The sequence below is a fragment of the Emys orbicularis genome, chromosome 3 (genome assembly GCF_028017835.1).
Source record: "Emys orbicularis isolate rEmyOrb1 chromosome 3, rEmyOrb1.hap1, whole genome shotgun sequence".
NCBI classification, from domain to species: Eukaryota; Metazoa; Chordata; order Testudines; family Emydidae; genus Emys; species Emys orbicularis.
The window spans coordinates 92,059,638-92,083,600 of NC_088685.1; the positions used below are offsets into that span (position 1 = coordinate 92,059,638).

Here is a 23,963-nt window from a genome sequence, read left to right on the forward strand (position 1 = left end):
GAAATCTTGCATATGAAGCACTTTGATGGTTCCAGTAAGGAGCGTCACCTTCATCCCTCAGTGCTACGGCTCTGGGTTCAGTTTCCCTCCCTTATTTAATACTCCATTATTCTATCATTTTATTTATTTGGCTCTTTTACTTTTCTAATTTGGGAAACTGTTACTTCGCAATAATGCTTATTTCAGGATCTCAGAACCAATGCACTGAAAATCTGAAGTGTCTTAGGAAAGCTGCTGGATGAAAAGGAGCTGGACACTGTTGTGGAAAAGGCTACATTTGATAACATGAAAACTGATCTCAGGGCAAAATGAGTCCTTGGTAGATGATCTCCTAGGGGAAGGCAAAGGACATTTTCTTTGCAAAGGTAAGGCAGAAGCAGCCAAGTGTAATAAATATTTAATCTTGAGGATCATAGGCGTGCGCACAGAGTGTGCCATGTGTGCCCAGGCACACCCTAATGCAGGGGTGGGCAAACTACGGCCCGGATCTGGCCCCTCAGGGCTTTGGATCTGGCCCATGGGACTTGCCCCCCGTGGTGCCGCAGGCCCCGTGCCACTCTCAGAACCGGCCGGCACCACGTCCCTGGGGCCCCGGGGGGGGGGGGCAGAGGGCTCCGTGCGTTGCTCCAGGCACCGCCTCCCGCAGCTCCCATTGGCCAGGAACGGGGAACCGCGGCTAATGGGAGCTTCGGGGGAGGTACCTGGAGGCGTGGCAAGGGCAACACGCAGAGCCGTGTGTCCCCCTCCCCCCCCAGGACCGCGCAGGGACGTGGTGAGCAGCACGTCGTGGGGCCAGGGCAGGCAGCCAGGGAACGTGCCGCTGCCACCCCGAGCTGCTTTAGGTAAGTGTCGCCGGGCCGGAGCGCGAACCCCTCCTGCACCCCGCCCCCCAACTCCCTGCCCTGAGCCCCTGCCTGCACCTCGCACCCCTCCAGCACCCCAACCCCCTGCCCTGAGCCCCCTGCCTGCACCCCATACTCCTCCTGCACCGCAGCTCCCTGTCCTGAGCCCCCTGCCGCACCCCTCCTGCACGGCAACCCACTGTCCTGAGCCCCCTGCTTGCACCCTATACCCCTCCTGCACCCCAACTCCCTGCCCTAAGCCCCCTGCTTGTACCTCTCACCCCAACTCCCTGCCCTGAGCCCCCTGCCACACCCCACTCCCCTCCTGCACCCCAACCCTTGCCCTGAGCCCCCTGCCTGCACCCCGCACTCCTGCACCCCAACTCCCTGTTCTAAGCCCCCTGCCTTCACCTCGCACCCCAACCCTCTGCCCTGAGCCCCTGCTGCACCCTGCACCCCCATGCACCCCAACTCCCTGCCCTAAGCCCCCTGCCTGCACCCCGCACCCCTCCTGCACCCCAACTCCCTGCCCTAAGCCCCCTGCCTGCACCTCGCACCCCAACCCCCTGCCCTGAGGCCCCTGTTGCACCCTGCACCCCCATGCATCCCACCTCCCTGCCCCAAGTCCCCTGCCTGCACTCCGCACCCCTCCTGCACCCCAACCCCCTTCCCTGAGCCCCCCATACATTCCGCACCTCTTCTCTGCCCCAATCCCTTGCCCTGAGCCCGTTCCTGCACACCGCACCCTCTCCCACACCCCGCACTCCCTCCTGCACCCCAACCCTCTGCCCTGGCCCTGCATACAATTTCCCCACCCTGATGTGGCCCTTGGCCCAAAAAGTTTGCCCACCCCTGCCCTAATGTCTCAAAAAAAAGTGGCTTTGCGTTTTAATTTAATTGCATGATACGCTCTTTTAGTTTTAAAGTATGGATTGTCGTATTATGCAATAAGCGCCAAATTGCTTAATATAGATGTTGTAGAAATGTATAGAAAGTCCGCTCGCAGCATGCATCCCCACTACTGCGGCGCCGCATTACCATTGGTCCTCCCCTCCCCCTCAGACTACTATTCTAGAAAATTCTTTAACCTATATAAGCGGCCGCGTCAGGCATGCCCAGAGCAGTGTCTACAGTGTTTGTAATCTTTGTCGCGTGTACTCTACTGAAATAGCATAACAAGCCCGTGGCTTTACGTTTTAATTCAATCATATGATACCCCCTTTTAATTTTAAAATATGGATCGGTTCGTTGTTAAGATAATAAAAGGAGCAGACAAACTGAATTATAATGAATGTGCTGATAGTAGTGCAAATACCTCGGACTCCTCGGTTAAGAACTTACATGAAGATAATGCCGCACCAGTTCCAGTGCGTGCAATAAACTGAGTAATGACCAACAGAAACAGACTTTGTCTCTTAGTTTAGGTCAGTGTAGTTCCTATTCAAAGCCATCAAACATTCCATCTGATGACCCGGTCTGTGATATTCCAAAAAAATAGATTAGAACGTCGGTCTCGATTAGCTAGAGGTCCTTATCAGCCTAGATTGAGCATGTTTCCTAGAAGTAAAATAGGGAATAAACAAAAAAGTTTTCAGTCCGATTGGTATGAAAAGTATAGGTGGTTAGAATATAGCCCATCAAAGGACACAGCATTTTGCTTTTACTGCCGTTTCTTCTCCTCTAATGATGCAGCAAACAAAGGTCACACTGATCCAGCATTTATTGATAAAGGATTCAGAAAGTGGCATAGGGCTAACGAATGTTTTAAAAACCACCAACTGTCAAAAATCTCATGTGTTGAGCTGTTCTTCATGGTCAAGTTTTAATGAAGGGAAAACTATTGATGTATTGTTGGATGAGGGCAAGCAGGCTTATCTGTCTAAACAAGAAGAAGAACGGTGCCATAACCGAAGTGTAATGGAGCGACTGATTGACATTGTTCTGTGTTTGCCGAAAGGTGGGAGACCATTCAGGGGTCACAATGAAAAAGCTGACAGTTTTGAGAAAGGTTTATTTCTAAATTTTGTCAATATGCTCCAAAAATATGATCCTGTAATGGCAAAGCATGTGCAACAATCTCCTCAAAACGCTACCTATCTGAGTAATCGCATCCAAAATGATTTAATTGTGGCCTTGCACAACATTGTGCAACAAAAGATTGTGTCTTCACTAAATGGAAAAATGGTCTCAATAATTGCCAACGACACTACTGACTGTGGACACCATGAACAGATGTCCATTGTGGTGCGGTATTTTGACAATGAAAAACATAGTCCAGTTGAACATTTTGTGTCTGTTCAGAGACTAGTAACAGTTGATGCTCAGTCTATTTTTGACCAGTTAAATGACGTCCTTGGCATTCTTAAAATTGACTGGTCATCAGTGATGTCTGTCTGTTTTGATGGCGCATCTACTATGTCTGGATGTACTGCGGGAGTTCAAATGAAATGTAAAGAAAGAAACAGTGAAATACTCTATGTACACTGCTATGCGCATTGTTTGAACCTCGTCCTGGTAGATGCATGCACTTCAAGTAAACAAAAGAGAACTGTCTGATTTTTTTGGTGTTATTCAGACTTTTATGCCTTCATGGAGGGGAGTCCTGTGCGACATGCAGTAATGAGAAGATTTCACAAGAAGTAGGATCCCAGTTGAAGACTTTGAAGTCACTATCAAACACAAGATGGGCATGCAGAGCAGAAGCAGTGGCTGCTGTAAAACAAAACTACTCCATCATTTTACAAGCTTTACAAGAGATTATCGAAACAACTCTCCTTGCTGACGCTAAAATAAAAGCCAGGGGCCTTATCCATGAACTAAATTCATTCAAGTTCATCTTTGCCCTTCACATGATGCACCCTATTCTCCAGATGGTGGTAAAAGTGAGTAAGGCTCTTCAAGCTCCAGATCTCAACTTACTTACTGCAATAACAGGGGTGAAAAGCTTGCGTAACTCTTTGGCTGCGATGAGAAGTGGCCCAGAATATTTTCAATCTATTTTCAATGACAGTGTGAAAATGTGTGTAGAGAATGATATATCAATTCCCCTAGTTAAGAAGAGAAAAACGTCCACTCATATTGATGACGCGTTTGAGTCCCAGCATCACTTTGATACAAAAGAGGAGCAGGAGAGAATAATTTCATTTTACCCACTCCTAGACTCAGTGATTACCTGCATTGACCAGCAATTTGAACAGGAGACTTGTAAAATTGTGACTGCAATGGGAAAACTGCTGAGCTTAGACATTGGCAGGGACGATATGAGAATCATTGCCAACAAATTTAAAGTGTCCTTGGATGAGTTGGAAGCTGAAGTCGGATTGCTTCGGGGTTATGACGGATCTGTTCCTAAAGGTAGCACTACGAACACCACCAGAGAGTGGCTTGATTGGCTAAAGGAATTGGATCGGTCTTCCATGTTCCAGGCCTTTTACAAATCTATTTAATGCTTTGCAGTCTTACCTGTTACAAGCTGTTCATGTGAAGGAGCCTTTTCAAAACTAGCACATGTAAAAAACAAACTAAGAAGTACAATGTCCCAACAGCGCCTCGACTCACTCATGATTTTGTACATTGAACAAGAATTGGCTTCGTCAGTTAATTACAATGATGTGATTGAGGAATTTAAGTCCATAACACCTGGTGAGCGATGTCTCATTCTCTAGGACAGGAAGATGAAGAAACCTTAATCTGTTTTGGTCAATTTGGGTTAGCTCATTATCTAGTTAAAGATAAAGATCATGAAAATTGACTGTATCTTTGTTTACGCCTGGTTATCACTACAGCAAAAATTTGGTATTTTGTGTCTCTTTTTTTAAGTAAAGTTTAGTTGTTAATTTAAAAAAAATTAAGTTTAGTTACATTTTAATTTCTTTAGTTTGTTTGATGAATAAAAATAATGTCCTTTGTGATTGAGTATTCAATAAAAGTTTGCCTTTAAAAATAAATAAATAAATAAAATTCCCTGGGTGCACACCCTAATGAAATCTGTTGCGCACGCCTATGTTGAGGATCCTGGCACATGATGTGTTGAAGCTAGCTGGCTGCCTAGGACTTCCAGTTACAAGCAGAACATTCTGTCTTTAGGTAAGAATTGGCTTTGTGGCAGTATGATTTGTGATTTGGGTTTTATCACTGAGTATCAAAGCGCCAGGCCCCATTTCTCAAAGGTGAAAAGAAAGTTCCACTGTTTTGCTCAGTACAACATTGTCAGTGTCCACAGAACAGAGCTGGGAAATACACAGTGACATGTTTTGACAAAAAAAATTGTACAAGCTCTCTTGGATGGTAACAATCACTTTGTACCATTTATAAAATTTAATCTGTGATCACTAGGAGAAAACTGAAAGCAATCCTGGGCAATTTCACAAATGGTGAGACAGATCAGCTCAGGTGCCCTATAGCTTCCAGGGGTTATTTAGAGCATGAATCCAGCCAAATAATTAAAATCTAAGAAATTATTCATGTGCCAGAGAGCAGGAGATGGGTGTTTAGCATATCAGATCCCTTAAATCTTAGGTTCTCAGTCATGAGTAGACATCAGGGGTTAGCATCCACCCTGCTCTTCCAATATTGCTGAACATGAGAGGGGGTTCCCAATAGATGGAGTGGGTCCCTGGAATGGAAATGGGAAAAGTGGAGAACCACTGTCTTGTATCAAATACAGCACTGGCTGAAAAGGATGTTCAGACAAGTTCATACTAACCAGGGGTGGCAGGTTTGTAGAAATGTTGGTGGTGCCCAGAACCCGCCCACCAAAACTCTGCCCCCCACCTGCCTAAGGCTCTGGGAGGGAGTTTGCATGGGAGGAGGAGGTCTGGGGTGCAGGCCCTGGGTTGGGGATTAGGGTGCAGGAGGGGTGCAGGGTGCAGGCTCTGGGAGGGAGTTTGGGTGCTGGGTGCAGGGGGTTGGGGTGGAGGGAGTGAGGGGTGCAGGCTCTGGGCTAGGGGTGGGAGTGTAGGAGGGGGTGAGGGGTGCAGGCTCTGGGAAGGAGTTTGGGGACAGGAGGGGGTGCAGGGGTGAGGGCTGTGGGGCTGAGGATGAGGGGTTTGGGGTGTGGGAGGGGGCTCAGGGCTTGGGCAGAGGGTTGGGGTGTGGGGTGAGGGCTGTGGGGTGGGGCTGGGGATGAGAGGTTTGGGGTGTGGGAGGGGCTGGGGCAGAGGATTAGGGTGCGGGGGAATGAGGGCTCTGTCTGGGGCTGGGGTTGAGGGGTTTGGAGTGTTGGAGAGGCTCAGGGCTAGGGCGGAAGGGCAGGGTAAGGGCAGCCTTCCCTGCCATTAGTGGTAGGGGGCACTAGGACCCTGAGGCAGCAGTTGATGCTGGGAGCCGGCAGAGCAGAGTCAGCATGAGCTGCAGGCTCCGGGGAAGGTGAGCAGGGGCAGCAAGTGGGGGCCGAGGGACACTCGGGGGAGGCGCGTGGGGGCGGCAGGCTGGCCTGGGGGAGAGACCCGGCCCCAAACATTGGTGGAGCAGGGCCCCCGGGCTCTGAATATTGCTGGAGCCCGGGCACCAAAGGTCAATACAAGTCGCCGCTCCTGCATACTACTTTTAACAGTAACTACTTCCTACTCCCAGTTTTCCCTCTAACATTTGTGATGGAAAAAAATCACTACACGATGATAAGTACTGAGCTGGTCCTACTGGTGCTTAAAACAGAATTGGTTAAATTATTTAGAAATACTCATTGCAGTCAAAGTTAGATCAAGGATGAATTTGGGCCATTATAATTTTTCATGACAGTACTTCTAGAATCCACAGTTTAGACCAAAGGCACGTGTTCAAAAACAAGTGCAGCATTCTCCAATCAGGCTGCTGAAATCTATAATATGCAAGTCATACCAACAAAGCAACTCACATGGACAAAAATGGGTAAATTTCTAGTTCCATGCATGGTTGATTAAACATACAAGTCCAATAAAAATAAAAGAGGCATGTGTCTATAGAAGTCTCATAACTTTGTTTAGCTTTTAAAATAAATCCTACCAAAACACATACTACTTCACTGAGAGACTACAATTCCTGTAGGATTTTGTCAACACTTATTCTACATGTGAGGGGTAGAGGTGGTGTGGGTGCAGGGGAGGGCATTGTGTGTAGTTAAGTGTTTTGCATGTTTGACCCTAACGGCATCCCAGTGCAAGACGGCAAAGGGCACATTGGTATCTGGTAGTGAGTTTCAATTGGCCTGACCAGCTGAATGGAATGTACCCCAACTCACTAATGTCATAACCTGTGTCCAGAAGGTGTCATGTAAGATAGCAATGAAAAGCTAATAACATACTGTCACAGGGTATCAGGCCATCAGGGGAGAAAGAAGGGGGAAAACACCCCCTTTCAGTCAATGTGGCTCCCCTCCTTCAGGGTAGCAAGGCCTGGCAGCCAGAGTCTATGGAGCTGCTCTTGTGTTCAGGGCAGTGATGCCTAGTGGCCAGTCTATGCAGCTGCCCTAGTATTCAGGGCAACAAGGCCTAGTGTTAGGCACAGGGAGGGGTAGGGGGACCCGGGCCTGCCCTACTCCACCAGGTCCTGATCCAGGGTCCCAGGGAAACAATAGACACATTCTCTGGACCGCTTCCTATCTACCATTGATTCTGGATCCTGCAGCTCCTCCAGAGCAAGTGGCTTTCCATCTCCCTCATCCTCTGCGGGTGCCCAACCTCCATAGTCTGGGGCTCGATTGGATTCCTGACAGGAGCCTGTAACATGCATCCATTCTCCTCCATCAGCCAGCCCTGACTGAACTGAGCTGCTCCCTTTCATATATTGCTTCCAACTGGAGCATGCCCAGCAAGGACGAGAGGGCGTGGCCTTCTGGGCCCAAAGTGAGTAGTTAACCCTTTCTGGACTAGTGCGGGGTTGGTACACCCCATCACATATACTGATCAATAATATTATTGTGTGATGTGGATACGGAGGACAAATTCAAAATTACAAACACTTTGGAAATTATGTTACCAAAATGTGTCTGCCAGGCAGGGCTGAAGCTACCCCACCCTAGACAAAGGAATGTGGTTCTGTCACCCATTAAGAGACAATGGGAAAACAATTTACACAGAAGGTAAACAAGACCATCAAGCCAACAAAGGGAGAAGCTAACCCCACAGCATTACAGCAGCAGGAGATAGCAAGAAATAGATCAATTTGCATTTTGCAAACACCAGCAGGGAAAGAAATCAGCATGGAATTTCCTTTGCCAGGAGACTCCATGTTACCTTTCTCATAGTTTGAATAAACTTTACGACTTACGTTGAGGGGTAACCTTCAAAAGAATTCATATTAAAGGTACACTGGACTATAAAAGAAAGGGGAGAAGAACCCCAAGTTATGTTTCATGTAAGAAGGCAAAGGAACCAAGCACATTGGATTTTGTGGGAAATCCTGATCCTGACCTGAAGGGTGGTCAGCCATCTTGCTTGAAGGTTGTGTTATAAGAATCTTATCCTGAAGAGAGGCTGTAACTTGTTTTGTTAAGTCTTAGTCTCTAGAAAGTGCTTTTCATTTTTATTTGCTTATAACCATTTCTAATTCTATCCCTTGTACTTGAACTCACTTAATATCCAAACATGATGGGTAAATAAACTTGCTTTACTTTTAATCAAAATCAACCGTGGTGTAAAAGAAAATGAGGCTCCTTAGTTAAATTGTGCATGCTTAGGACAGATCCATGCCCGGTGAGGGGTAAGCCGGGCGGTGCGCCTGCCCGGGCTGCAACCCACCTGGCGCCCCCCCCCCGGGGGCTCCTGCAGTGGATACATGCGGGTGGCAGCCCCCGTGCGCCTCCCGGCTCCCCCCTGCCACGCTCCAGCTCTGTGACTCCCGGGAGTGTGAGCCGCCACTGCTGTTGCCCCTCCCAGAGTAGGCTCAGGGCCCTGCGCCCCGGTAGCTCACATGCCTAGGAGCCGCAGAGCCCGAGCACGGTGAGGGGGGAGCCGTAGGGCACACGGGGGCCACCGACCACATGCAACTGCTGCAGCCTGCCGGAGCCCCCTTGGGGGAGAGGGGTACGCCGGGCCGCAGCCTGGGCAGGGGGTGCGGCTGCTCCCCGCTAGCGGTGCTGCTGCCTTTGCAGGGCTGCTGCCCCCCTGTGCTGCGCTGGCTCCTCCATGGCTGGGGCTCGCCACCCCCGCAAACCGACGCTCTGGCTCTCCGGTGCCTCCAGAAGGCAGCTCCTCCCTGCCGAGCCAGGGCACTGCTTTTTTAGGGTTACCATATTTCAACAATCAAAAAAGAGAATGGGGGGGGGAAGAGCCCCACCCACATTCACTCCCTACCACTTCCCGCCCCCCTCAGAACGTCCAACCCCCCCCCCCCACTCCTTGTCCCCTGGCTGCCCTCTCCTGGGTCCTCTGCCCCTACCTCCCCCCAGGACCCCACCCCTACCTAAGCCTCCCTGCTCCTTGTCGCCTGACTGCCCCCTTCTGAGACCCCCCCAACCCTATCTGCCCCCCTAGGATCCTACCCCCTACCTATCCCCTGGCTGCCCCAACCCTTATCCACACCCCCACCCCCAGACAGACCCCCGGGACTCCCACGCCCCATCCAACCACTCCTCACCCCCTGAGAGACCCCCCCCAGAACTGCCAACCCATCCAACCCTCCCCCCACCCCCGACAGCCCTCCCAGAACTCCCGATCCATCCAACCCTCCCCCTGCTCCCTGTCCCCTGACTGCTCCAATCTCTCTCCACACTCCCGCCCCCTAACAGGCCCCCCAGAACTCCTGACACATCCAACCCTCCGCCCGCCCCCTGACAGCCCCCCCAGACTCCCCTTACCACTATGCCGCTCCAGCTGCTGGCTCCACGTGGAGCCAAAACAAACAGGCTGCAAGCCCACAGCCCCTCCCCCGCAGCGTGCTGGTGACGCGACGCTGAGGCAAGGGGAGGGGGGAGAGGGAGAGGGACTCTGCCTGCTGGAGGCCAATGGGAGCGGCTAAATCAGGTCCAGGCGCCCAATCAGCCACGCCACACTCTGTGTGAGGGGAAGGGAGGGGAGGGAGGAAAAATCTCGGACACCCCCAACCACTTGGCACCCTAGGCGATCGCCTAGTTCACCTAGTGGTTGCACCAGCCCTGCTCCCTTTCCTTCCTCCCTTAGTAATTAAAGTAACATTTACATTTAAACAGCGGTGCGGGTGGTGTTCTTCCTAGGCAAACTCTGACAGATGGGTGCGGAGGGGACCTGCAAAGGATTAGTAACCTCCTGTCAATCTCTGATTCAGAGCCTTCGGGAAGAGTTTGCTTCTCAGAATCATTACACTTGGGGTGTTTGGGTTACAGTGGCTGTGTTTGATTTAAAGTGAATATTAACTCCGGATAATGTGGTAAGCTGCTGGGTAGTGTATCTTTAAAGGAACAAATGAACCTTAATATTTCTCTGAATGGTCCAGGAAAGGGCTAGATGTTGGAAAGCAGTTTGGGGAAAATTCAGGACCGGGAGTGTGTTTGGGTCACCGCTGCATGAGGTAATTGGGTGACCGAGACTACAGTGGGGCTGTTGTGTCGTAGGCAGGCGGCTGGGGTCAGAGTGCTGAACCAGGGTTGCAGAGCAGAAACTCAGGATACTGGATGTTTGGCTGCTGGCTGTTGGTGTCCAGGCTGTCAGCCACAGCCTCAGGGCAGTTAAGACACCCAGGTTTATAGGACATGTGGGGACACAACCTCTGACTGGCCTGGATTGCACTCCAGAACATGACAGTATGTAACACCTTTTCATAGCTTAGAACTGGGGTACTATGGTGATGTGCAAATACGTGTAAGAAGCAAACATTTTTGCAGGTTTAAAATCTTTAATTTGCACAGAATGATGGATTTTTATGAACACTGGAGACAAAAACGTATTTTCATTCTCTTTAGCGCACTTTCACCTCTTTCCAATTGGAAACCAGCCTATATGTCGTCATTAATATCCCAGCTGAACGTGGAAGACAGGTCTTTCATTTTCTCCTTAAAAACATTGTCAAACCTTTCGCTTTGTGCCACAGTCATTGTGTTCTTCCAGTCTCCAACGGTCCCTGGGGCAGGAGACACAGAAGAGGAATTGGTGGTTAGATGCTCTGCTGCCACTTGGACATTTTATTATAATTGGAATATCGCTTGTGCAGGTAAGAGGCTGTGAATGCTGCTAGTTGGGTGCAGTTCATTTTTTCCTCCATTCCTTCCTCTCTCATCTCCCCAGAACGTAGCTCTCTAGGGCTTTGGCGGTATATTTCCACTCCTGAAGGTGTGGGCAAACTACAGTAAAAAACACCCTCCTGTTTTTTTAAATTGAAGTTGTACATCTCATCTATCCTTCGCGGCACTAGAAATATACCCATTAGTGTCCATTTGATTACCTGGGCAAATGTTTTGATGTGACATGCACGTTACAGATGTCAGCAGCCTTATCAGAGAGTGCTGCCCCTCTGATAAAACACATGCCACTGGCAAAAACTGTGATTGTGTTCTTTGTGAAATGCAGCAGTGCCCCTGGGGAAAACCATAATGGCCCAAATTCATTCTCGGTCTAACTTTGACTGCAGTGTAACTATCTAGAAATACTGGGTCAAATTAATGTCACTAATTCTGTTTTAGGCACAGGTGGTTTTATACATCTCAGTTATCTTCCTATACTGATTTATTTCATTGCAAATTTTAGAAGAAAAATTGGCAATAGGAAGTAGTGACTGTTAAGAGAAATATGAGCTTCTCTGAACATACTTTTCATGCAATGCTGTACTTAACAGTAGGCAGTGGTTCTCTACCTTTTCCATACCAAAGTGCCCACTACCATCTATCTGAGTCCCGCTCCTATTCCGCAGTATCAGAAGGCCACAAACCCCTGACATCTATTCACGACTTTCCCATATAAGGGCTAAAACATGAAAAATACCCATCTCCTCTCAGCCACGAGAATTGTCCCCTAGATTTTATTTCTTTGGCTAATTTCATACTCTAAATAACCCCTGGAAGCTATAGAGACAAAATCAGTTCTGATGCCCACCATGTGTGAAGTTTCTCAGAAGCACTAGACAGAAATGCTTTCAGTTTTCTCTAATGTTAACGTTTTAATTTCCTTCCCTTTTACAAATGACACAAAATGAATGTTACCCTCCAAGAGACCTTATTGAACATTTTCATTTTTAAAAAATATTGACACTTTTTTCTCACAGATCAAAAGAAAGCTGCAGTACTTTGCTCGGCAAACATTTAAGATATTGCATTGAGCAAAGTAGCGCAGCTCTCTTTTAATCTGTGAGATGTGGTGTCTAATGCATTGTTCCACAGCAATACAACCTCACTCAACAGCCTTAGTGCCCCAAAGCCAATTGTTTCCTGGGGATGGAAAGTTGTGATTGGAAGTCCTAGGCAGCTAGCTTCAACACGTCCTGTGCCAGGATCTGCAGGATTAAATATTTATTAGATTTGGCTGCTTCTGCCTTACCTTTCCGAAGAAAATGTCCTTTGCCTCGTTCCAGGAGATTGCCTTGCATGGACTCATAGTTTGCCCTGGGATCAGTTTTCATTTTATCAAATGTAGCCTTTTCCACAACAGTGTCCAGCTCCTTTTCATTTAGCTGCTTTCCTAAGAATTTGCAGATTTTCAGCACAGCGCCTCTGAGATCCTGAAATGAACATTATTTCAAAGTAACAGTTTCCCAAATTAGGAAAATAAAAGAACTAAATAAATAAAATGATAGAGTAAAGGATAATGGGATACACCTCTACCCCGATATAACGCGACCCGATATAACACGAATTTGGATATAACGCTGTAAAGCAGTGCTCCGGGGGGAGCGGGGCTGCGCACTCTGGCGGATCAAAGCAAGTTCGATATAACGCAGTTTCACCTATAACACGGTAAGATTTTTTGGCTCCCAAGGACAGCGTTATATCTGGGTAGAGATGTACTTAAATAAAGGAAACTGAGCATAGGGATATAGCACTAAAGCATAAAGGTGATTTCTTATTTAGGATCTTCAGTCTTACTACATTACTTCATAAGCAAGATTTTAATTCACTGTAAGAGGCTACAGCAGCATTGAAAACTGACAAGTGAGTAGCAAGTTAAGCCATTGCAAATTCCTCCGTCATTAGCCAACCCATCCTCATGGCCTAATCAAGAGAGAAAAGGCTCATTTCTGTGACTGTGATTACAACTGCTAGCACCATGTAAGACAAGGGTTGTCATAATTTTCTGGCTATCTGTATTTTGGTCTGTCTTTGGCAACCTATTTTGGAAGCAGAAGGACCCCTGTTGTGTCCAGTTCTGGAGTCCACAATTCAAGAAGGATGTTGATAAACTGAAGAGGGTTCAGTGAATAGTCACAAGAATGATTAAAGCATTAGAAAACATGCCTTACAGTGACAGACTCAAAGAGCTCAGTGTATCAATGGCTATTAGCCAGGATGGGCAGGGATGGTGTCTCTAGCCTCTGTTGGCCAGAAGCTGGGAATGAGCAACAGGGAATGGATCACTTGATGATTACCTGTTCTATTCATTCCCCCTGGAGCACCTTGCATTGGCCTCTGTCAGAAGACAGGACACTGGGCTAGGTGGACCTTTGGTCTGACCCAGTATGGCCGTTCTTATGTTCTTATTTAATTTAACAAAGAGAAGGTTAAGAGGTGACTTGATTACCTACATGGGAAACAAATATTTATTAATGGATTCTTCAGTGTAGCAGAGAAAGATAACACAATCCAAGGGCTGGAAGTTGAAGCTAAACAAATTCAGACTGGAAATAAGGTTTACATTTTTAACAGCGAGGGTGGAACAATTTACCAAGGGTCATGGTGGATTCTCCATCACTGACAATTTTAAATCAAGATTGTATATTTGTCTAAAAGATCTGCTCTAGAAATTATTTTGGGGTAGTTCTATGGTCTGTGTTATACAGGAGGTTAGACAAGATGATCACAATGGCCCCTTCTGGCCTTGGAATCTATGAATATAAATATATCAGGAGTTGGACCCCTTAATGGGAAGGGTCTTTCCTTGCTTTGTTAATCAGCCTTGCTGCTATTATCTACATGCTTCCTGCTGAAGTCAGCAGAGAGGATGTTGCTGCATCTCTATTTATTTAGCTAAGAGGTGCACTCAGATACTTCAGACTTTGTTTATAAAGTGTGACTAAAATCAGTTTAAAATTGATTTAGTTCAACCAGAACAAACCCATGTAAGGACACTCAAAGTAGTTTAAATCTGACTTCTGCTAAGCTAGGTGAAGTTGTTAAGGAGTCAAAAGCTAGCTGAGCTGGTAGAAAAATAAAAAAAACTAGTTTCTAACAAAAATTGAAATTTTGAAGTGTTCTGTACTTTTCAAAGATTTCACATAGATATCTTTATTGAAAACATAAATATAGTTAATATATTTTATTTACTCAAAACCTAGTAGGTTTTGAGTAAATATTCTGAGTCCACACAGTCCCTTGGAAAGAAAATAGCCCTACTAAATGACATTTTGATAAAACATCTTTAGTTCTCAAAGCAGTTTGAGAAGTTCTAAAATGTAACAAAACCTCTCCTTTCCCTTTAGGATGCCTCGTGGGATGGGTTGTGTAGTTGCCATCCTGCTATGCAGAAAAGGAAATGAAGTAAAGCAAGATTATTATCTTTTCTAACTGTACTCACATGCAGCAGATATTCGTCACTAGGAAGCAAATGAAACCTCTTGTGACTGAGGCCTGGTCTACACTACCCGCCGGAATCGGCGGGTAGAAATCGACCTCTCGGGGATCGATTTATCGCGTCCCATCAGGACGCGACAATCGATCCCCGAATCGACGCTCTTACTCCACCAGCGAAGGTGGGAGTAAGAGCCGTCGACGGGAAGCCGCGGAGGTCGATTTTGCCGCCGTCCTCACAGCGGGGTAAGTCGGCTGCGATACGTCGAATTCTTAAATCGACCCCCCCCTGTAGTGTAGATGTAGCCTAAGTGAATTAGGCTTCTATGTGCTATTGAATGAATAGGAGTTAAGCGGCTAACTTACTTTGGTGCTTTTGAACATCTCACCCTACGGTTTTGATTTTTCCACCCTTACTCTCACTGAGAAGGACTCACATTGAAATCAATGAGACCAAAGTGCCTTTCTCGTTGATTTCACAGAGTCTCTTCACAGAGTAAAGTACAGCTCAATGTGAATAAAGGTGGCAAAATCAGACTGAAAATTGGAGGCATTGTATTTACTGTTTCTTTCAGATATAAAGTGATTGACTAGTCTCACCTTCTTCATCTCCTCAAAGGTAAGGAAGAGAATATTGAAGTCATCCCTGTGGGTGGACCAGCCTCTGACATGATCCAACCAGGAGCCAGCAAGTACTTATGAAGGAGAAAAATTATAGAAATAAACGTTAATGATCTCAAACAGAAAAACCATTCAGTCATTGACATTTTTGCATTCTAATACTCTCACAAGCATAGCTTCAGAATCGATGGATCAGACTTCCTTTTTTCAGCTTCTCTTCCCTCTGCTGTTGGGGGAAAATGTGGGCTCACAGAGATTTTATTCCAGTTCCTGTTTTTATTCACAGCCTTATACTGGATTATCTTTCACCGTAAACATGATATAAAGGCTAAGCCAAGTCCATTTTCTTATCTAGGGATCTGAGGACAAGTTTTGTTTTTTTCCAAAAACAGACCATTACATGATAACCAATACACATTCTACTTTTACCTCTAGCTTCCACTGGCACCACAGAATGGTACTTTCACCTAGCATATTTTCACTTTTATGTCCTGGATTATTTGTTTATAGATAATATTTTTCATTGCTTTTGATGGATTAGTGATCACAAACCTAGAATTAAATTGATAGATTCATAGATTAAAAGATTCTCTGGCCAGAAGGGACCATTGTGGTCATCTAGTCTGACTTCCTGTATAACGCAGGCCATAGAACTTCCCAAATAAATGCTAAACATATCTTTTAGAGTAACATCCATTCTTGATTTAAAAATTGTCAGTGATGGAGAATCCACCATGACCCTTGGTAAATTGTTACAGTGGCCAATTACTCTCACAGTTAAAGTTAGACTGGAAATAAGGCATAAATGTTTGTCTAGCTTCAACTGCCAGCCATTGAATTGTATTATACCTTTCTCTGCTAGATTGTTCCCCATATAGGTACTTATAGACTGTAATCAAGTCATCCCTTAAACTTCTCTTTGTTAAGCTAAACAGATTGAACTCCTTGAGTCTATTGCTAAAAGGCACATGTTCTACTCCATTAATCATTCTCACGGCTCTTCTCCGAGCCCTCTCCAATTTATCTGCACCCTTCCTCAATTGTGGGCACCAAAACTGGACACAGTATTCCAGCAGTGCCAAATATAGAAGCAAAATAACCATGTCAATGTTGATGCCCATGGTGAAACTAATCTCTTCCATTCCTCTCTGTCATTTGATACTACTTCCATCTACTCGATGATGTTATGATCAACTATTCTGCCCTCCCTTTCGAGGGTACTTTTTAAGGTCTCTTGGGCACCCTTATTTCCTAACCCAGTTGGTTTCCACTTGCCAGCTTCATGTGGGACTCTGTGTGTTGGCATCTGAAGCCCATGCCCCATATATGTCCAATACTTCCTTCTAATTCTAGTGGAAATAAGCTGCTGGCTGGTGATTTCTCAGATATATTTATTGGTGATGACGTCTCTCCATCCAATGTCCGGAATCTTTGTAGGCACTTATTTTCGAAGGCATCTAATTTTCTGTTCAACATTTTAGTAGATCTTTAGCTATCACAGCCATACGTTATCACGGAGATATTTGAGTTGAAAATTCTCAGTTTTGCTTTGGTGCTGTATATCTTTGATGTCCATGTGTTGTTGAGTTTAGTGAATTAGGTGGATGCTTTTCTTAACCTTGATGGCATATTATTCTTGATGTTCCTGTTGGCTAGAATGGTGCTGCCTAGGTAGATGAATTATTCCACTTTCTTGATGTTTTTGCCTTCTAATATGAAGTTACTGCTTGACATCTGAATTTCAAGGTTGTCTGTAACTGATTCTGAGCCATGTTTGACCTACAGATTTTGCCAAGTTGTCTTTCTCTGTTTGTAGCTTTTCCAGGGTATTGCTTAGTAGTGTCTCAGTCTAGGCTTCTAGGCTTTTGCCATCTGGGTACCAGGTTTTGTGTTACTAATATACTTCTTCATTAGCCTGTCTATGGCAATGCCAAACAACAGCAAAAATAAAATGCAGCCCTGTTTCACATATTTGTCCACAATGAACCACTCTGTTGTCAGGTTGTTCACTCTTATAGAGCAACCTTGCATCTCTGTATGTGGTCGGTATGGTGTTGATGGGTTTAGCTGGAATTTCGCAGGACTGAATAATATTCCACAATGTATGCCCATGCAGGCTGTCAAATACCTTTTGAAAGTAAATGATATCAATGATGAAGGAAACCTGAAATTCACAGACTTGTTCTTGGTGTCTGACTTAGTTCTTGCAAGCACCCTGATCCCTTCTAGAGACATACACAAAGAACCATGGAATCTGAGAGATGGCAAAACAAAAAAAGAAATCAATTGCATCTGCATCAGTTCAAGATTCACATCATCTGTCCAAGATGCAAGGGCACATCAAGCTACAGATGACAGGAGCAACCAAAATCTTTGCATTGCCAAACTGAAATTAAAACTGGGAAAGACCAACTTTAAACAGAAAGCGGCAAAGAAATCAATAATATGAAAACAAAAGTGTGCTCTGAGAAATTCCAACGCGAACTATGGAACAGATTTGGGGTGCTGACAGAGGCAGAGGAAGGTGAGATAGAGATTGGACCTGAAGAAAACTGCGCAGTGGTCTGAGACAACGTGATTCAAGCTGCAGCACTCATAGCCTGGTATCAGCACACACACAGAGCAAGGATTGGATAAGCCAAGAGACCTTGCATCTCAACAAGGAAAGAAAAGCACTGAAAGGAAAACTCCTGAATGCTAAGACAAACGAAATATTGGAAAAAGCAAAGGAAAAGTACAAGAAAACAGACAACGCAGTGAAAGGTGTGGACATTTCAAACAGGAAATGGGCCAAGAAAAAGCCAAGATGAAAAAAGGCTTACAACTGAGGTGTAACAGAAAGACAGATGGGCAGAGCATTTCAGACAAGTCCTCAACAGACTCAGTCCCAGCTCAACACCAGATAGTGATGAAACATGTGAACATAATCTACTTGGCATTAACATTGATGCAACAGAGATGTCAGCAATACAGGATGCAATTAAGAAGCTGAAAAACAACAAAATGGCAGGTGATGATCAAATCACAGCAGAAAAGCTAAAAGAACTTGACCCCACTACCCTAATAAAACTGACAGAACTGTTCTAAGTTCAGGAAGAAGAGACTCCTCCTGACAAGTGAAAACATGGAATCGTTGGCAGAGTACCTCAAAAGGGTGATCTCACTGACGGCAATAACTGGAGAGGAGTCACACTACTCTCTGTTGTAGGGGAAATCATCTGTAGTGTGGTTCTACACAGGACAAAAGAGGCAGTGGATTCAAAGCTTAGGGGAGAAGAGGCTGGATTCAGGCCCAAAAGATCCTATGCAGATGAGATAGTCTCACTAATTACCATAATAGAAGAATGTGTAGAATTTATTTTACTATGTACTTAAATTACCAGTGTGCCATAAGCTGCTTTAGTGAGAATGTTGCATTGTCAGAGATATTAAGAGAGAACTCAGGAGCTAGATAGATTACAGCTGAGTCTTTTGGCTCCTTGGAAGGTATAAGTAGTGGTTTGGAATTGCCGGATAGGCATAACAGTTGTGGAAAACTACTAAACCAGAAAATTAATATAAAACTACTTCTGTGTGTTCTCTGCATAGCGCTCATCCTCATCTCCTCACCTGTGTGATCTGAGCACCTAAGTGGAGTTGAAATGTATTGAAATCTTCATTGTTCGGTTTCAGAGCGAACACCCAATTGAGATACATGAGGCAGCTTGCACTTTATTGGTGCAATGCATGTGCCTGTGCAGCTCCCCTGGACTACCTTTGCACAAAATCTCTATTATGATTTGTGAATGATACTGCATTCACTGCAACCTTAGACCCCAGGTTGTGAGGTGGGGGCCAGGATTTTGACCAGTTCCTCCATCTAAGTAATTTATCCACTCAGATAGTTTATTCAGGCTGTGGTCAGTGAGCAGGGCTTAGCCTTTTAGCAGTAAATGAAACCTTACCTTTCCCAGCTAAAAACCTCTCCAGAAAAATATTAAAATCTGGTATTGTCTCAAGCATGACTGAAAGCTTGGAAAAATGAAAATAGGAAACCACAACATCCTTCGGGTTTCTGGCTACATAAATAACCTGCAAGGTAAAAAGAGTGACAGTCTCAGTTATATTAAAGGGACACAATTCACCTAAAAATCGGTGGTTTTATAAAATTGCTATTGCTGCAAGTAACGCTAAAATCATTATATCTGAAAAGGGTTAGAATAAGTACTTTAGTAAATAGTTTATCCTGATTTAAATGAATGGGATTTTTTGTGTGTCTTTGCCAGCATTTTCTGTACATTCCGTGGCACTATTGCGCTTCCTTACTTCTAAAGACCCTCATGCACATGTGTACTATATACAGGTGATAGTACCATTGACCTCAATGGGATTACTTACTGTTGTAAGGTTAGGAACATGAGTAAGTGTACTTAGAATCAGGTTTTCAAGTTTTTTCCAGTTGTTTACATGGGTCTTTCACACAGCAAGAGAGGAGCAAAAACATTTAAAAAATCATGGGAAATGTGATAATAAACCACACAAAAATTAACAGGGAGTGCAGTTGCAGGTGTACTATCTGAAAATGATTTGATTTTGAGTTCCTTTTAAATACAAACACTGTTAAGTAAGCAGTAGTTACTTATTTATGTGTAGTTTGGTATATTGATAAAGTATTTCAGTGAAAAAAATATCCTTAAAGGTGAATCATAGTAAGCCTGAACTTACTGCTCGTTCAAAAAAATTGCAGCTTGAGATATTTTTAGAGAATTGTAATGGATACAATGTTTAAAAAGTAATGCTAACATGCATTGCTGCACACCTCAACCAATTTCTCCAACAATTTGGAGCTGAGAATTACATAAGCCCTGTAAAATATACATAAGCAATACAAGATTTTCCAATGTCTGTAGTTAAAATTGTGCTATGTGCAGCTTAGGAGATGTTGTTGTTCCATTTACTTTTACTGTCCCTGTAACTGTAGGACTCTTTCTGCATGGGAAACGGGGCTGAGCTCTAAAGCAAATCAGGAGGAAGGTTCCTATGGATTGAGAGGTTGCACTGATGGAGCTCATGTGGTGCAAGCTCTGCACCACGCATCTGCTCATTTTATCATAGGTGTTACCGCAACAGAGATAAGGAAGCTGCAAGGGTGACAGGGAAGGGAGTCTCCTGGGGAAGTGGGTGCACAGCACATGCCACCTTTCATGGGAGATCCAGGTAGCAATGTAAGAGATTGGCATCGCTCCCACAAGGCAATTCTCACAGGCCAGCACCGCACACCTTCGGTGTGAATGACTCTCTGTTTAGATTAAGGAAAGCAACACAGCAGGGCGGGGCAGCCATCTCCATGAGAGAGAGCTCGGTGCGAATCCCTGACCCTGGGAGATCCTTCCTCTTGAGCTGCATCTGGCACAGTCCACACCCCTATCATTAGCAAGAAGTTTCCTGACGTTAAAAGATGCAGGAGACGTAAAACATGGATAACATAAGAGCTTACAGTTACATAGCTACATGCCCCACAACAACAAAAACACTGTAATTTACAATATAACATGCAGACTGTAATGATCATAACCCATCACTAACGCCCCTTTTAGGGGGAGCTGTCATGATGAGGAAGAAGCAGCTCCGTTTCAGAGGCCAAGAACAGCAGTTCCATGAAAAATGGGATCTCCACTGAAACTGGACACTGAAGTCCTGAGGTCTTGATTGAACTTGTTTTCCCCCCTTTGGCTGGGTCTAGGGACATGGAATGGGGCTTTGGAGGAAGTGAGCCCCATCCCCATGCAGGGGAGATTTGCTTTTGGAAGGGTTGTTGTGGGAGGACAGACAGTCTGGCCCAGAGGATTTAGACTGATTTATTGGTGAAAGCTACCAGTTTTCCTGAGTAATTGTAAAAATAGTATCACCTACTTTTGCTCTCCTGTTCCTCAGATCTCTTGGAACTAAATAGTAAGGCAGGTGAGTAGCAAAGAGACGAGGTGATAGACGATGGACATAATCCATATTATGTATGTTATACTCCAGCCATGGGACCCTGTCTATTATTTCCATATTTTCTGTTCCATCTCGATGGCCTTCATGATAAATGAAGCTCAAAATATTCTGAGTCCACACAGTTCCTTGGAAAGAAAATAGCCTTATTTGAAACAGCTTTGATGCTAATTTTATTTGTAATGTCATGTAATAATCTGCCATAAATCACAATCTCTTCAAAACTGTGTCTCATTTCACATTATAAATGAAGTACAAAAAATTGTGTTAAAGGGAGTCCATTAATGCAACAGGGATGGGAATCCAAACAGCATTATATTTTTGTACATTTTAGTTTTAAAAACCCCATATCTATCTATCTATCTATCTATGTGCTGGTCAATAACTAAATCTTTAAATATTTTTACCTAGGGTATTCAGGTTCCCCATGGAAACGGTGATTACTACGGGTGACCAGATGTCCCGATTTTATAAGGACAGTCCCGATTTTGGGGGCTTTTTTTAATATGGGCTCCTATTACCCCGACCCAATTTTTCACATTTGCTGTCTGGTCACCCTAATTACTACAGACTATTTTCCTCCCTCTTATGTACCCTCAGTGCTGCCACATGACTGTCCAGTACAGTAATAGCCAGTGGATTCACTGGCCCTATCCAAAGCACCCTGTATACTGTTGTTCTGAGAGTTTAAGTACCCCTATTCCACCCCCGCAGTGGAAGAACACCAGTGCTACTTCAGACCTCATGGAGAAGGCTCACATTGGTCTCTCCTTTCTGTGCATGTTACATGACATCTTATTTTTTGGCAGTAGAGATGGCTGTTTCAGTGCAGTCTGAGGTTTTGTATTTGTGTGAAAATTCATTAGTCTGAGCATTCACACCACCTTCCCCTTCCATGAATTTACTGTTTCCAAAATATTGCTGACATAAATATTTACACAAAGGTGAATAAGAATAGCTGTCTATTACAGAAACAAATAGATATTTGTGAACACCTTTTGGCAATATTTGCCCAGTTCAAATATACTTTGCAGATTATAACAAGGAAGCTTATGTCCAAATAAATCTGTTAATCTTTAAGGTGCCACCGGACTCCTTGTTGTTTTTGTGGATACAGACTAACACGGCTACCCCCTGATACTTTGCAAATTAACACTTAGAGGTAACCTTCTGCCATTGCTTAAACATAGGGATGAAACTGAGATAATGTCTCCAATAAAATGTTGGCAGGTAAAAGATTTTAAACTGCTACCACGAAAATAGGTCAGAATGGTGGTCAAGAAGCGGGGGGGGGGGGGGGGGAGGGGGGAGGGTCAATTAAGGTTAAAGACAAAAGTCAGATATGATTTTCCTAAAGGAAATCAAGCAATCAGTCTTACCTGATTTTGGATAAGTAACAATAAATACATCACTGTCTCTGATTTCAAAATCCTCCAGTGAATCTATGTATTCAGGTGTAACAAGGTCTGGTTGGAAATTAAATCCTTTATGTTTGAACACAAATTCTTCTGATGGCTCCATTGTTAATTCAGTTTCACTCCTATGTCAAGAATCTGCAGGTTAGAAAACATAATTTAATATCATTTTTATTTTGGTGTTATCTATCCTTCAGGAAAAAAAATTCACTACAACATAAAAGAGATCCCTTTTTGATAGCAAAATGTATATTAACAAAAACAGCAAACTGAATGACAGTATAGAAATGGCACTTTTAGGGACTGGCATGAGAACAGAATATCTTTTTCAGCTAAAAGTGCTGTGTAATACATTGTCTTTGAGTTATTTACTTGTACAAGTGTCTGGTATTGTTAGGCGCTAATACTGCTTTAATGAATTATCTAACTTCACAGAATCTATGTAATGGGCACTTAAAATCAGAGCTACTCAAGGAGCTCACCACAAAACCCAGTGCTTTCTATGAGCTATGACTTAGTCCCTGTGCACAACCAGAGGCTGCATTCCCATTAATTTTGTGGCTGGTATTTTGTTCACCCCATCATATTATTTCTGATTCTCTCTCTCCTATTTCCCTGTTTAATATATTTCTCCCAGTCCCTCTTGTCTAGTAACATAAGTTCAGCCAAATAGGAGGGAGGGAGAGGAAGTTTATTTCCTCTCAAGAGTTTTCTTTGATAATTTTATTTTTGGCCACTATGATTTACAGGTTAAGAATCTAATAAAATAGTGACATCATGCCACATATGTGCCTGTGGAGCATATTGGCTACCAGGCCGGCCTTACCATGAGGCGAACTGAGGCAGCCGCCTCAGGTGCCAGACTGTGGCGGGGGTGGGGGCGCCACTAGGACTCAGAGTGTAGAAAATTGTGTCTGCTGGTGTATATGTATTCTCTCTGCTCTAGATGCACAGAGATGGTGGAGTGCTGAGGTAAAGGAAGGAGGGCACAAGAGACATAATAGGCAGGCAGGCAGGAGAAAAGGTGAGAGGGAATAACAGAAAGCAGCAGGAGCTGCAGGGAGAGAGAGGAGGAGGAGGAGCCTCTTATGTACCTTTCTAGCACCCCCAGGAGCCTGGACTGATTAACAACAGCTCCTCAGGGAGCTTCCTGTTTCCTGCTGCTTCCCTGAACCGACTTGAGGAGAACAGGCAGTCAACTGAAGTAGTAAAAGTCAGTTAGGCCCTTAAGACACTGATACCTTCCCTCACTCAGGCCCTGCTACAAGCCTGCTTATTTGTCCCCTTCAATTGAGTGTTGAGAGCCACTATAGCTGGCACAGAACAGCAGTCATGAGTGAAAGAAGAAAACACCCCTCTGGGGCAGCATTCAGAAAAAGAAAGTCAAGGAAGCTTTTCTATCTAAGCAGGAAGGAGCTCTCCTGAGATACATAGACACAAATGTTCACGGTGAGCCTTCCGCCCCCAGTGAGGATGTGAGTGGTGAGGAGATGCCTGATCTTCCAGTTA

At 44.8% G+C, this 23,963-nt stretch overlaps 1 protein-coding gene across 1 annotated transcript; it reads right to left on the minus strand.

The window, feature by feature from the left end:
• Positions 1 to 10,728: 10,728 nt before the first annotated feature.
• Positions 10,729 to 22,566, minus strand: LOC135876797 (amine sulfotransferase-like). The gene is made up of 6 exons (XM_065402136.1): positions 22,419 to 22,566; positions 20,959 to 21,167; positions 19,011 to 19,137; positions 15,046 to 15,140; positions 12,263 to 12,443; positions 10,729 to 10,853 (listed from the first exon to the last, which is right to left on the minus strand). Exons 1-6 carry the CDS (start codon positions 22,558 to 22,560, stop codon positions 10,729 to 10,731), a joined length of 879 nt encoding a protein of 292 aa, XP_065258208.1. The 5' UTR covers positions 22,561 to 22,566.
• Positions 22,567 to 23,963: the final 1,397 nt, after the last annotated feature.